This window comes from Centropristis striata, chromosome 3, assembly GCF_030273125.1.
Source record: "Centropristis striata isolate RG_2023a ecotype Rhode Island chromosome 3, C.striata_1.0, whole genome shotgun sequence".
NCBI lineage: Eukaryota > Metazoa > Chordata > Actinopteri > Perciformes > Serranidae > Centropristis > Centropristis striata.
In genome coordinates, this window is record NC_081519.1 from 33707065 (window position 1) to 33723200 (window position 16136).

The following is a 16136-nucleotide window of genomic DNA, read 5'->3' on the forward strand; positions in this document are numbered from 1 at the left end:
TGAAGCTGTGACGATGTTTGTGCGTTCACTTTAACAGAAGGTCACCTGTCAATCAAACAGTGCTGCTGTGATTACATCTGCAGTGATGTGTGTCAGTAAATATTACATTTATTATATGTTCTTTTTGTTCATTTGTCCTTTTTAATCTGCAGCTCCAGACTTTCTATATGTTGACGTGGTTGCTCTTTACTCTATAGTTGCTCGGTAACCATACAAAAAAACTACAAACAAAAGAAATACACATCATATTGCTGAATGTAAAATTAAGGCAAGTTTTTGTTTTCTTATAGTACAAATTTATGTTAAATAATGTCAAAAGAAATCGTAAAAAAAAAACAGTAAAAAGTAATTTAATGTCATATTAAAGTAAAAAATAAAAAACCTTGAATTATACTACACACACACACACACACACACATATATATATATATATATATATATATATATATATATATATATATTTGTTTTGTTTTGTTGTTTTATATATCCACAGTTAGAGCTGCTTCACGCAGAAAGGAGCACTTCTTCTCCTGCACACGGTCGACCAGACAAACAATATTTTTTACACACACCTGAAACTGGAGCACCTGGAGGAGAACTCTGCAGGCAGCATGCTAACCACCAACCTCCATGTTTTAATTAGTGAAATACTAAAGGCAAAAAAACGGGAGAAATCCTAAAAAATAACACTGACAAACAATTCAATTACTGTGTGATCAGTAATGAACATGGTGGTGCTGCAGCAGGATGAGCTGCACTAGCTGCAGGCACATACAATAATTAAATTTACATCTTGGTGTGAAATTGTTTCCTCTTCCTGTGCTACCACAGCGATCAAACGTAATGCACTCACAGAGTGCCCTGACAGACAGAGCCCTGCCTCATATTCATTTTTAATTAGAGCTGCACTCGTGTTTCCGTGCTGCTCCGTGTCTCGCTGCGCTGCTGGACTCCATCAGAGCTGCACCCTCCTGACAGAGGGGCTGCAGGGACGCTCTGCGCTGCGTGTTGGTTCCCGTGTCCTGCACGAGGGTCGAGATGTTTCAGTGCTGCACGGTAAAATATGAAATATAGGAAATGCACTGCATTATTTTACACTTTTTCCCCCATAAATCACTAAAAAAGGCCTGTCAATGTACATATATTTGTCTGTGGTTTTAAAAGCTTATATACATTATTTCTTCTTTCTAAATCGGGAAAAACAATATTTTAACAGGAAATCACTGTGCATGGACTGGGCTGTATCTTACAAATGCTGTAAATTTACAGACTTAATCTAAAAGGAAGCAGTTTCTCTTGTGTTTTTACATAAAATGCCTGTTTTCCCACTGTTAGATGAAACGTTTACAACAATAATATAGTGTAATTTAATTCATTTTAACTGGAAAAGCTGCTTCTTTTATTTTTTTATTTTTTTACAGTTTACTGCACGTCATTTTGTGGCATCTTTGCTGTCAGACTTTTACTTTTATGCTTATGATTATGTGACAACATGAGCTTTTAATGTATTCTGTCTCCTGCTTGTCTCAAGAAAATCTTTTTTTTCTGATGTTAAACTAAGAAAGCACAAATAAACAAAACATAAAACATGAAGAAATAAAGTGAATTGTGCAGTAGAAAATCTGCATGTTTGCAGCTTTATATGACAAATTAAACAGAATAATGTGTGAACAGTCGTGACTGTGACTTCAGACTGACTCATGCTGGATTTCTGATTTGACAAACTGCTGCTCTACCAACAGAGATTATCTTAAAGTGATGTAGAGTTTTGTAGCTGGGTCCCACTCTGACATGTGTGCAGTAATCTTTTGGGACAAACAGGCAAAATAACTTAAAAAATACACAAAACTGGTTTGATATCAACACACAGTCGACTCATGTCTACCAAATCTGTGAGTCATTTTCGTTTATAATAAACTTATGATTAAAACCACCACCAAGACTTTTATCTGACGTCATTTGTCAGAGAACGTGAACAAAAACATCGAGAAGAGATGTTCTGGTTTAGATTTAGCTTGTAGCTCGTTTTCCATCTGCACCACACATTTAAACATATAACGAAGAGTTCATTTGCAAAAACATATTTTATTTTCCTAAATCAAGCTGTGCATTTTTATTGTGAAATCAATGAAAAAATCCATCCAAATCGTGGTTTATTCATTTTCATGATGGCTTGTATCTGCAAATCTGCACATATCTGACACTTTATTTTTATTTTAAAATTTTTATATTGTTATTTTTGTATAATAAATTGTTATTGTTACCTATTTTAGTCAATGTTTTCTTATATTATCCTACATTTTTTGGAATTGTTTTGGAAACTTTGGAGGAATCTAGAACCAGAATTTCCTTCAGGATTTATAAAGTTGTACCTTATTGTAAGTGAACACTTCATATACAAATGAACTCGTTATCACTTTAAAAACTTAAAAGTAAATTGTGCAACTAGTATAATTAAAATAAATACACATTACGTAGTTACATAGGCAAGTCACTGACTTATTCCCACCCAAACTTATCGTCTGTCTGCTGTCCACTCGTTTCTTCTTTTTCTAATTTTTGGGTTAAGCTTCATACAGTCAAGGCTGCTCTGCATGTTGATGTCTCTTGCTCCACTTTCTGCACATTTAAATGCATTTCTCTTTTTTTCCTCTTCTCCCCTCATCTTTATGCTTTCATCTCCAGTGTCTACCTTTTCTGTCTGACGTCCAGACTGCAGTATTATACAACTCAACCTTTCCACTCTTTTCTCAGGGCTTTATGCAGATCAGACAGATCTTAAGAGCAGAAATTTGAAAAGAGCTAAACGTCACTCAGCAGGAAACATCACCGTAAAGCAAACATCCACCAGAACAAAAAACAGACCAAGTGCCAAACAAAACGCACAAATGCACCAATTTATGCTCAAATTTATGCACCGTTTGTCAGCGAGTTTCACTGCACAAAGTCGACTTTCTTTTCAGTGACACAGTAAAGTTCATTTTGGAAAGTAAAAGATGGATAAGCAGCAAATTGCAGTGGTACAAAAGTTTCCGGATTCAGTTCTACTTCATTGTTTAACTTTTTTAGACATTTCAAAGAGTATAAAACACCCTCAGTACCTTTCTACAAACTCAAGTACCTAATTACTTTATTAATGGTACCAATTTTGAGAACAGCTTTTGGGTTGCCAGGTTGTGAAAAAGCTTCATCAGGTTGATGGTAATGACACAAATCGTTGTAAGCATATTTTAAAGCCTTTATTAATGTATTTGTTGCTTTAACAGCTCCTGTGAAACCTCAATAACTGCTGCAACTTTTTATAATTCTTCTTAATGATTATGAGTCTCGTCTTGATGAGATGAGTGAGAAAGTTCAACACCTATGATCATTTATTAATTACTCACCAGCAAGAGATATTTTCATCCAGCTTGGCAACCCAAAGTTGCTCTTGTTAATGGGTCATTAACTTATGTATAAAGCATTCATAAATCATTTATTAATGTTTTTTAACATACAAGCCAAACTCATGATCAGCCTTGAAGTTCTTTTTTTGTTTTTGCCTATATTTTCAGTGATTGTTCCCAAGAGAAATGTGACAAATGCCCGTCACAATAATTAAAATACTTACTCGTGTACTGACTTATTGATGTGGTTATGTGATTATGATATGGTATGATATCATACATTGTGTTTGTTTGTATAAGAATTTGACCAACATGATGCCAGAATAAGCAGCAGGCCAGACCACATGACCGTCTGTTCACAGAGAGAAAAACTTTATGTGTTTATGCGTTGGAGCTGCTCCTGTTTGAGTTTCTCTGAGGGCGGGGCCCAGGCAGCTCCTCCACACACACAGTGGTCACGTTTCCATCCACAAATTTCTCTGCAGATTCTCATGAGAAAAGCTTGATGGAAACACAACATGTGTTAAAACTTTTGAAGATGCGTATTAAAGTTTCTACGCTCGCTTGAGTTGTTTTTGTCTTTTTCTAAAGATATTTAATGCACTAAACTGGAGATGGAAACTTTTTCTGAATAAGTTCTGACATAGAGAACATTTAACTCTCATGACTGCTCAGTTGTTTCCTCCTTAAAGAACAACTAGAAGTTGTCCAGTTGAATCTAATTCCTGAAGACACATTTTCTCTCGTGGGGCCAAAGTCTCCGATTAGCAACATCTTTTTTATTATTTTTTCTCTCTTGCTCAATCTCTTCTTCTTCTTCTATGGTTTTAGTGGTTTTGGTTACAGCAACACATTACACTGCCATCTGCTGAACAAAGTGCGTTACTGCAGCTTTGTTTATTTGCTCTGAACTTGCTGATGGAAACTCACTAATTCACATTTTCTGAAATATGATATTTGAAAATTTCTCATTTTACATAATTTATTGGTCATTTTGTGTCTTTTTTCTGTTTTTTTAAAATATTTTGTGGGTTGTTTTTTGTGTCTTTTTTGCATATTTTTTGGTAATATGTCTCGTTTGGTGTTTTTGTGTATTTCTGTGTCTCTTTTTGGGGTAATTTTGAGTCTCTTTTGGTAATTATGTGTCTCCCTTTTTGTCATGTTGTGTCTTTTTGTGTCTCTTTTGTCTTTTTTGGGTAATTTTGTGACCTTTTTTGGACATTTTGTGACCTTTTTTGGACATTTTTTTTTTTTTTGGGTAATTTTGACATATATATTGGTAATTTTGTGTCTCTCACTAATTCACATTTTCTTTAATGCCACATTTCAAAATTTTGCTTCGACTTGAATGGAACTAGGGCTCATGGATGGATGGTCTTAAAATGACAATACTATTGTTGAAATTGCAGTAACTTCTGGGACAATGTATCGTCCAACAAAATGAGGTTATCGTGACGGGCCGAACTACAACAGCAGCCGAAACCTCACAGGCCGTGATGCATGCCATGAATTTATATTAGACTTTGAAAAGCATGTCAATTATTTAGAAAGGGAGGTTGATTGAGTTCAGCTGAGCTCTGCCTGCCTCTCAGCACTTCAAACTGTTCTTCATGTAGTTTGTCCCTGGCTCGCTGCACACAAACAATACCCTCATCAAACAAACAATGACACCTCCTCTTATTTACAGCTGCAGCTCGCACTGAGTGTGCGGTAAAGTGTGTGTGTGGGCGGGCGGGAAAGACAATGGCTGGAGAGGAGGAAAGGGAGAAAAAAAAACTTGAGACAGTGGGAGACAGATGAATAAAGAGAGCGAGAGAGGAAGAGCTGTGAAACAATGAGGCCGTCCATCAGAAAGCCAAAACGTTCTGAGCGATCTGCCGTCGCACAAACAGTCGTGAATATGAAGTTGAGGCTCCGTGTGCGTAAGGACAGCAAATCAGGACAAAGCTTAAGACTACTAGTAACAGCCGTGAGTTTACACCCGCCTACACAGTGTACACACACACAGCGCTCAGATAAGTGCAGCATCGCAGGCTCATTTAGCCCATTTCTCGGGTGTAATGTAGTGTTTACAACACCCCAGGGACCGGCTTTTCTCCCTCAGCTCCTCTGCTCTCAAGAGGGAAGGAGGAGAAAAACAGACAGAAAGAAGCCCACAGAGGTTTGGAAACACACTTTCATCTCATAAAACCATCGACTCCGCCGCCTGCACGGTCATCTCCTCTGATCATCAACCTGAACAGTTTCTCATCTTCATTATCGTTCATTTTCATCACCAACACGAGGACTTTCTTACAAGTCTGTCATCACTGTTATTGTCCTCACCATCATCCTCATCCTGCTGCAGGACGTGCAGCCATTTTGAGCAGGACTCTGTTGCCACGGGTGTGTTAAAAAAAAGTGGATGATGCTGCTGGTGGTGAAAGACCAAACCTCCTCTCCTTTGTCTCACTTTTCTATTCTATCAAACACAGACAGTGGAAAGGGCCTCTAACACCATTTGCTGAAGCCACACTCAGACTTGACTTTGTTTTTTTGTTTGTTGCTTTACATGTCTTTAAAAGTATATTATCCCTTGTGTTATCTTATGGGGTCACAAGGGCAAACAGAACACCCTTAATGATCTTTATTCAACTTGAAATTGGATGACTTTTCCTACAATAATCCCAACATGAGGAAAAGTATAATATTGCCTATGTTCATATTTCTATGAAAGCTGAACACCAACAGGGCACAAATCTTGTCTTAGGGGTCATTTTTGACCACAATAACCATAAAAAAACATGCATGCTTGCTAAATAAATATGTTGACACCTTGGCAGGACCTTTAGCAATAAAAAAAATACAAATTAAAACGACTGGACTCCACAGATTAAATCGAAAACAACGAGTATATAGTAGTAGTATATAATAGTATATATAAGTTTGTGATGAGAGACAGGTTGTTTCTTCATGCAAAATAGATTTGAGTTTTAAAATTCAATCAAGCTGCTTTATTAAGGAGTTTAGTGAAGGTGGGTCATTTTTGTGGTGCATACAGAAAGTCAAGACAACACAAGGGTTATGACACTTTTCCACATAAAAATGTCTGAAAACAACTGGATGTATTGATGTTTAGTTTTGTATGTATTGTAGTTTTGTTCTTACATTATTGAAAGTTTCCAACAATGTTCAAACAAGAGAAATCTGTCATTTTAATCAAGAACAAAGCTGTTTCTGTCACTTGTCAACGGTGCAATATCCTCTTTGCTTTTTTACTCAGTTTTCAGCCACATTATTACACTTTTTTTTAGATCTTTTAGGTTTTCAACCGATTGAAGGAATTGATTCATCGGACGTCTGGATCTGAAGCTATCAGAGAAACTTGCTGAGCAAACGTTAGCAGCAGCTCGGCTCCCAGCCGCTCAAGGACATCGTGTGTGCACCAAACAGCGCCTGAGAAACACAGTTTTAAGGTGTTTTGACCAATTTAAATCAGAGATTCTGAAAGGAGGAGACTGCTGAGGGTAACTCACACTGAATTAATCCAAACCAGGAGAAGCTGACCGCAACAACGGCAGCTTAATCTTTTGTTTTGTTTTGATCAAGAGCTGCAGAAAATTACATATTGCACATTTAAAGCTGCATCAAAGTGGGATGCTGTAATGAGGAAACCAAACTATTTAAGTAATGTCTGTTAAACAGCAACATTTATCTAAAGTTTGCTAAAATTAGTCAACAGAGCGAGTATAGTGTTTTAGAGTTTATTCATAAGAGGAAGAATGTGACGTTTCTTCTATCAAAAGTTACACATTCTCACTTTAACCCTCTGGAGTCCATCTATTTATTGAAAATACACATGTTTTATTTACAGTAATAACTTTATTTATATATCGTATGTAGACAAGCTGAGAAAGCCAGTTGAAAGTTCAATCATAGGAGCTTTCACAGTGTGCCATTTATATTTCTAGACCATTTTTAAAATGTGAGTTTTCTTTCTACAATGAAAACTATTACTATTTTTAATTTACATGCAAATAGACTGTTCTGTAGTTTTATTTTTTATTTTTCTGCTGTTTTTGTGTGTAGAAATTGTAAAAAAAATCAATTAAAAAAATTGTACATTTCCATAGGCACCTTTTGTTTGTATTTTGGGTTCCTGGAAGCTTTATACTCTGTTAATTAAAATAAAATGAAAAATCTGACTGATAGCCAAGTTTGTGTGGAGAAAAAGGAGCCATGCATGTGATGTGAGGACAGACTGAAAGATGCTAAACAGAGACAGAAATGAATGCATAGGAAGTTGACAAATTTGAACCAAAATCTCCTGGACTTCAGAGGTTAAATCAATATCTTTTAGCTTAAGTTGCATTAAATTACTCCGCTCCTGACTCTATGGAGCTTTTCTTTGTCTTCAGAGCCAACATATTCACTGTAAGGCTCAGAAATGATTCAAACAGTGAAGCTATAAACAATTAAACGCTTAATGTTTTGGCCCAGGTGCTCGGACAGAAACGAACCAAACAGAACAGATTGGTGAATCTCTGACGTTTCTTATTAACCTCATTAAGAAAAGTGCCTAACGATCCCTGGAACACCATCAGCACTGTTCAGTCGCTCTGTGATCAATAAGCACCGGCTTCATATCAATTATTCAATCAATCATTTAAAACCATTAAGACAATCAGCGTCATCGGGTTAATCTACCGTGTAATGAGCTGCACAACAACACACGGCTGCAGCCCACACAGCAGCTTCATACCTGCAGCACAAAAATATTCCGTCCAAAAAACACAAACATTAGCAGGTTCTGAGCGCAGAAACATGACCTGTTGTGTAAAGAGGCAGAGACAAAGGAGCGGGGAGCAGTGAGTCAGACACAGAATCCAACGCCTCCTTCTCTCCCTCTCTCTCTCTGCTGCCTCTTCCCTCTGTGAGAAACACACTGCAACAGCCTGCAGGTGAGTCGGGTGCTCGGACACGTAATGCTCCACGGCTCAGTGTGGCGCTGATGAACGACGGACAGTGTGCATGCTGCACGCTGCTTTTTTAAGAGGTAAAACATACTGATGTATAGGCAACAAAATGATTCATTTACCTGCAGCTTTGAGACGGTTCTCCCCTTAGAAACGCCCCCAAAGCAGCTCCATCCTTCCCCATGTTTACGTTTGGAGTTAGTGGTGCCCTCTAGTTGCCGTAGTAATTGTGAATAACAGCGAAGCGGATATATCTATCTATAAAAGCAAGAAGCGTCTGTGTGTATGTGTGTGTCTAAGGCATATCTCTCTGACCGTTAGTCAGACTGACCTCAGATTTCATATGTGGCTTGTGCATGGCACGAAGGTGTGCATCCTCGATTTTGAAGATTTTTGAATTCATTTTTCAAAATATCGTTATTTACGTAGGACGTGTTGCGGCATTGCACTGTTTCCGATCGGACGCCTTTTAGGGGAGCTCCGCCCCATTGTGTGATAGGCCTACACCTGGTCAGTAACACAATTCACTCTGGATTTCCACGTCTGACTCATCTCATATGTAAGTCTATTTAGCCTACCTATCTTTTGGAGTTTTAAAGTGCGCTACAAGGTTAAATTTTCCAATAATATTCGAATATCAATGTTCAATGTGTATGTGCTGGATGGTATAATAATACATACTTCCTAAGGACACTGCACTAGTACAGTATAAAGCACAAAAGTTGCAGGGCTTTCACCCAGGAGACAAAAAAAGACACAAAGTTACCAAAACCCCCCCCACAAAATTACCATAAAAACCACAAAATTACAAAAGAAAGACACTAAATTACCAAAGCAGACACAAAATTACCAAAAAAGACAAAAAATTACCATAAAAGACTCAAAATTACAAAAAAAAGACAGAACGGCGTCCCATGTGAAATCAAAGTGCAGCATGTGATTCAAACATCTCTTAACTTCCTGCATCATGTTTTTACTGAACTATGTCACTTCCAGTAGTCCAGTAGTAGTCACGTCATCCTTGTAACTACTTATATTCATTCATTCATTCATTACCATTAACCGCTTATCCGCAATCGGGTCGCGGGGGGCTGGAGCCTATCCCAGCTGTCATTGGGCGAGAGGCGGGGTACACCCTGGACAGGACGCCAGACTATCGCAGGGCTAACACATAGAGACAGACAATCACACTCTCATTCACTCCTACGGGCAATTTAGAGTCACCAATTAAACCTAAGTGCATGTCTTTGGACTGTGGGAGGAAGCCGGAGTACCCGGTGAGAACCCACGCTGACACGGGGAGAACAAAATAATATGTAGTAACTAATTTATTTCCTGTTTAAACTGTCTTTTAGAGCCTAACCAGGAACTGTTTGGCCCTAACCTTAGAGAAGTGCTGACGGAGCACAAATTCAACCAAACTGCAGCTTTTTGTTACAGCAGTGAACTTAACGTTTATGTATTATGAAGTGCTAGAAACGCTGCACCAGTGAAATCCTTCTATGAGTCGTTTTGGTACTTTGATGACAGCTCTGACAGACGACCTGTTCTGTGGTTCAGAACACGACGGCAGCTGATTCTGATTTGCTTCAAAATGATGACGATGTGGTTTGATGTACGAAGAATTATGATAACTCTGGTGATCCTGTGACTTTTCCTCCAGCACTTTTCGTCTAACGTTTCAACTTGTCACACGAAAACAAATTAAAAAGATGAAGATAGAAGCTAAAGCTACAGCTCACTGTGCAAACCCGAGCCAGCACATCAGAAGAAAATATGCTTTACATGGAAACTTTAAGAAGACTTCTGCCTGGTGGAGCTCCGGGTGCTGCAGCATGGAAAGACACCGGACACAGTTAATCTGAAAATCTTTTTTAAAAACTCATTAAACAGACTCCGCCAAGAAAAACACCCGTTATACCTCGGCATTGTGTCAAAACAACCTCCCAAACCTGAGGGCTTTCTGAAAAACTGCACAGAATGTCAACGATGAAATAAAAACCATCTGAGAGCTGAAATTGGCTTTAACTGTCGAGCTTCACCTTTGCCCTAAAGTGCATTATAAAACTGTAGTGGATCTGTCAATTCTTCAGTATGGAGGTGTGGAGAAAGCATGTTTTACAGCAAATCCTGTTGCATTTAATCCGTCACGTGTCTTTAAAATTATGAGATCTTCAAAAACACACAGCCATTGAGCAACATGTGTGCGTTATACATTCAGAATACCTTCAGTAGCTAGCATAGAAGTTTTTTCAGTGATGTGCTGCACTCCCTGAATGTTAGCTCCGCTCTCCAAGGAATGAGTGTCTCTGTTACACGTCCCAGAGAAGCTCGAAAGCCTCAAAACCAGACGGAAAATAAAGGAAATCTGAAATGACAGCAAGAGAACCTACGGAGCAGAACCATGTGCCTTTTAAAATCCTAAATTTTGGATAAATCTGTTTCAGCGAAAATACAAATTGAGCACTAATGATGGAGAAATTAACAGTGCACGTCCAGAACATGCAGCACACACATGAGCCAGTATGGAGCAGTGTAGGAGCAGGACTCAACATTGATTTCAGAGCCTACAGATCATCCACAATGTCGCTTTTCCTGCCGTGACCTCAGAATTAACACCATATCAGAGACAGTTTAGAAACTTTTCTCTCACATCTTTGAATACAGTAACCTGCTGGAGTGTTGCCATGTTTGTTATTTACATCCTGCAAACCCAGAGTTTCCATTAGTTTTGATTTCTTCGGTGTGCTTTCTAGTGAGAGCCTGCGCGCAGATGGCACTAGGGACTCATCGTGATCCCAATCCGCCCCCCCACTCTCCCTACATGAGGCGACAAACATCGCTGGTAAAACAGAGGATTAATGCCCATTAGTTAGACTTATTTACATTGCAGCGCACAGACAGTCCGGCGTTTGTGTGCTACGGCTAATGGTGCGTTCAAGGTCTACACGAATGTCAGAATTTTCAACGTTGTTCTGAGCTACAAGTTCCGACTTTCAGTGTAAATTAAACACACCATAAGGCGTGTTAGACCCGCCTTGAAAAATTAAAGCAAACACAGGTAGCTTTCAAAATAAGAGCACATGGATGTGTTAGGCCTGGGACGATAACAAATTTTGCTGGACGATATATTGTCCCACAAATTATTGCCGATAAACGATATTATTGTCAACATGATAATATATCATAATAATGCACACCCTTTCAAATACAATACACTTTTATTTCTCAGTATTTTTTACCATTGTAATTGTAATTTTAAGAACGTTTAAATATCCTAAATAAATAAAACAAACTTTTTTTTTTTTTTTTTTTTTAAAGGGCAGCATTTATTTTGCGATGTAGCAAACTCCACTTTCTGTGAGCGCACAGCGTTTATATTTACTTTGTCGACCAGTGTTGACTGCAGTTTTTTTCCCCAGCTGGGAAAACTGGGTCGGGTGGTTCTGCTGTAGATGGGCATGCAAGTTTGTTGTGGTGGCTTTTTTTGTTGCCACCACTTTTGAACAAATTCGGCATACACGCTGCATACACATTATCGGCCCAGGCCTAGGATGTGTTAGCAGAGTCCACCACAATTTACAAGAAAACTGTCAAAATATGATGCCTTAAATAAAACAGAACCCTTATTATCCTTTATAATAATTCATTAAAAAAAATGCAATGATTAAGATGGAATAGTGGCATTAGAATGTGCGAGAGGCACCAAATTTAGGCTTTTAGGGCAAAAATTTCTGACAAAAAAAATCCTGTTGGAAACTTTGGTTCTAAAGACTTGACAGACTGGACAGACAAGAAATTGACCAGCAGTATGTTCAGGGTGATGAAAGGAGAAGACATGTTTTTGGGTCCTCCATTGAGTCAGCTTCAAGTCAGTAAATTTGTTTGGTTGCACTGGGAATTTCATGTACAAACTTCTTTTTATGTATGTAATATGTTGGTTGTTGTTTACACTACAGTTCATATAAACATGTTTAAATAAAACATATTTTGGTTAAGGCATGGAGTGGAAAAATAACTAATTGATTTGAAATAATTTGCTGACAGCTTCATCCCCCCCAGTTCAAAAATCCCATCTGCGCTGCTGAGTGAGAGCCTCCAGTATCACAGCTTCTAAACCAGCACGTATGTGGACAGAGTGTTGTTCAGTAAACCTGACCGGTCCTGTGTCAGTGTCAGACCGCCAATGTCCTAAAGGCAGTCCGTGGAAGGCATGATCACCACCACCGCAGTAGTTTAAAGTGACAGCTGAACATCTCAACCACTGTTTCACCTACACATGTAACATAACATGGATTTCACAGTGGTGTGGCTCTGCAGACATCACAACAACCTCAAACACAAGTTCACTCACAGAAACTGCAGAAAACCACTGAGCTCCACACCTCATTACATCCCAGCATCAAAGCTTATTTCAAGCTTTAACCCGGCACGCACCAGCAAGTGAAACAAATAAATGAACGACTGACGACTGAGACACAATCAAAACTTGTTTTCATGCTTGCAGCTTCACGCAAAACATCAAGACCTCTGCAACCAAAGTCACGACCCGATCTGCACCGCAGAGCTGTCATCAAAACATCTCAGCATGCATGCACGTAATCATCGTTTCAGTAAGAGTTAAAACACACACACACACAGGCGTCACATACAGTATGTGTACCATTATATACAAGAACACAAGCTCACAGTAATGTGATCTCTACAGTCAGCGTGTCCCTGTGACACCCTGTGTGCTGGAGCTTTTTACAGACACAACGAGGCGGCAGGCAGACGACCTGTAGAACAAACCATCTGCAATTAAAACCTGCGATTAACAAGCATTTTATAATTTGTGTCAATTATGGTGCACAGCAGGAGCCCTCATCCTCCTGACATTCGATGTCTTTGAGTCCAGCACGTCTTTGTTGTTGCACTGAACCTTTATTTCAGGTACACAGGACCCTGGTTAGGACATGAAGGGGACACATGGTCTCATAAACAGCGTCTCAGGTGTCCATGTGGCTGCACCGTGCACACAAAGAAACCTTGATGCTGTGAAAATCCCACGCTAAGAGCGCTCTGATTGGCTGGCTGTGACTTCACAGGAAAAGCTTTGTTAAAGAAAAATATCACATGATTTCATTTTGTTTGGAAAATAACTACTTTTATGCCATTTTAACATCCAGACATATACAAATAACATGACATTCATGATGCCATGTTTCATATAATTCTGTTTATGTACAGAAGGAAATGACACTATGATCCAAGCAAAGCATCGACGTAATCACACAAAGACTTAAATCGATCAGTCGACTCCTGTGATAACTGATTAATGATTTGGGCCTTTTTAAAGCAAACATACTGAACATTTTTTTGTTTCACCTTCTGAATTGTGATGATTTGCTGATTTTCTTTGTGTCTTGTGAAAGTAAACTGAATCTCTTTGGGTTTTGGACATTAAATCTTTTGGAAAATATCATCTTTGGGGCATTTATTCACGACTAATCAAGAAAATAATGAAAAGATGAAACAATCTCCGCACAAACTGTTGGTTTTCTACACCAGTAAAATGATCCATTAGCTGGAATACTGACTGAGTGATTTCAGCACATTTTTTCACAGCAGATCTCCTGGAACATTTTGCAATAAAACCTGTTCGGAACATTTGTGTGAGGCCACATTAGCATGACATGTAACAACAATAGCTTTGAGAGGATTATCGTTTCTCAGGGAAAAACATCTCATCCTTTGTACGGCGCTGTGACATACCCCGGCTGTTCGCAGCCACGCTCAGCACAGCCACAGGCGCTTCCTTTGTCTGAATGAAAGTGTCACTAGCAACACAAACATCCCTAAATAAAAACCATCACGTCTCCCAGACCTGCAAGACTTCTGCAAGCGTTTCATTTCATAATACACAACCCATATTTCACACAAGGGGTGAGGGATATTCAGCAAACAGGACACACACATCATTTCATTTCAAACTGTTTCATATTTCACATCAACAAAGAACTTTCTCTCAGCATCTGCTCTTTGTGAGACGACCGGCCATCATCTGCAAACATCCTTTTGAAAACATCTGTCTGCACCTCTTCCCATCCCTCTGTTCTCCTCCAGCTCCCTGCCATTTCCATAAATTATGGAGGGAGGCTATATTTGGACTCAGAGAGGGGAGAGAGGGGGAGAATCTGGAGATGCTTTGTTCAGCACACATGAAAGCAGCACACTCGTTCACTTTAATGCTCTCTGCAGGCTGATGGCTATTTATTGACAACATGGGCTGAGAGCTCATTGCACACACACACACACACACACACAGACACACACACACACACACACACACTCGTTTGCATGTTCACATTTTAACCCTCCATGTGCCTTGTGTGTTCCCACATGAGACGTGGGATTAATAACCCGGATCACCCGTGAACTGCCACCATCAGTCACACAACGCGTGTTAAGGCCGCTTCTAAAGAGGATGTTTGACACAATCCCACCTCTCCATCTTGGACTGGAGGAACAAATGATTGAGCTCTGCGGCCGGAAAGAAGTCTCCACACAAACGGGAACAATCACACCTGATGAACAATTAAGCCACCTTTGTTTGTAAGGAGGAAATTCACCGGACAGCCGCAGGAAACGAGCATTGCGCGCGTACTCCCCAGAAAACAAAAGAGAAACGCAGCGAGGCTTCACAGGCGCGTCTTGATGAGCTGCGTTAATTCATTCACTTCACCGACTCGTGAATCTTTTATTTCCCTGTCACTCTCTTTACGGGGAGGGCGGGTATCAGTTTCGCGGCGGGGGGAGGCAAGATGGGAGAGAGGAGCGGCTGAAGGCGCATAAAAACATCCCGAGGAGCGCACAACCTGCGCGCGCTGAGAAACGGAATCGACCTGATGGAGTTAAACAGGGAGGGTGTTCATATCAGAGCTGCAAACACACACACAGCGCTGACAGTGTGCTCTACATAACCGTGTTGGTGTGCGGGACTCTCACCTCCACAATCAGCGTCCTCTCCTCCCCGCATACGGAAACGACCCAGAACAAAATAGGAAAGTAGCAGGTTTTCCAGCAGAATCCCGGGAGCCCCGCTTTCCTCCTCCGCCTCACTCCTCCTCCTCCCGTCGCCATGGCTGTGTCCCCGAAATCCCCCCCTCCGCCGTCCGCCGGTGATGTCCAGGCTCCTGCTCCGCTTGTTTACCGGAGGAAAAGCTCCGTGTACTCGCGCTTCATCCCGTGTCTCGGTGCTTCTTGTGTTCTCTCTCTCTCTCTCTCTCTCTCTCTCTCTCTCTCTCTCTCTCTCTCTCTCTCTCTCTCTCTCTCTCTCTCTCTCTCTCGCTGCTCGCCAGTGTGCACACGCGCAATTGGTTTCCTACACTCGACGAGCGCCCATTGCGCAGACTCAGTGAGGTGGAGCGGAACAGCTGGGGAAGCCTGGCTACAAGACAGCGAGGATGCAGGTTGGTCGGTCCGCTCCGGTATCACCGAGGAGGAGAAGGGGGAGGGACTGAGAGGGAGAGAGAGGGAGAGAGGGATGGATGTGTGATGGATGTTATTGCAGTAGCGCTTTGGCAACAGCAGGAGCGCTACACCTGCACAGAGTCAACACTAACACGTTTACATCACATCACATCACAGACATTATTTTCCTGGAGACTAACTACTGACCAAAAAAAAGCTGTTTTTTGCCCAATCTGTGACATTTAATCCCCAATTAACTGATCTGAAATGTGTCCCTGAAGGAAGTCAGCATACACACAAACACACACACACATGAACAGTGTTTTAGAGCAACGGTTTGTGC

General features: G+C 40.2%; 1 protein-coding gene across 1 annotated transcript in view; it reads right to left on the reverse strand.

The window, feature by feature from the left end:
• The window catches only part of mmp24 (matrix metallopeptidase 24), a 77700-nt gene extending 62222 nt beyond the window's left edge, over positions 1–15478 (reverse strand). Inside the window, exon 1 of the mRNA XM_059329460.1 lies at positions 15329–15478. Within this exon, the coding sequence (XP_059185443.1) occupies positions 15329–15463 (135 nt within the window). The 5' untranslated portion in view covers positions 15464–15478. The remainder of the gene's footprint in view (positions 1–15328) is intronic.
• Between the last annotated feature and the right edge of the window lie 658 nt (positions 15479–16136).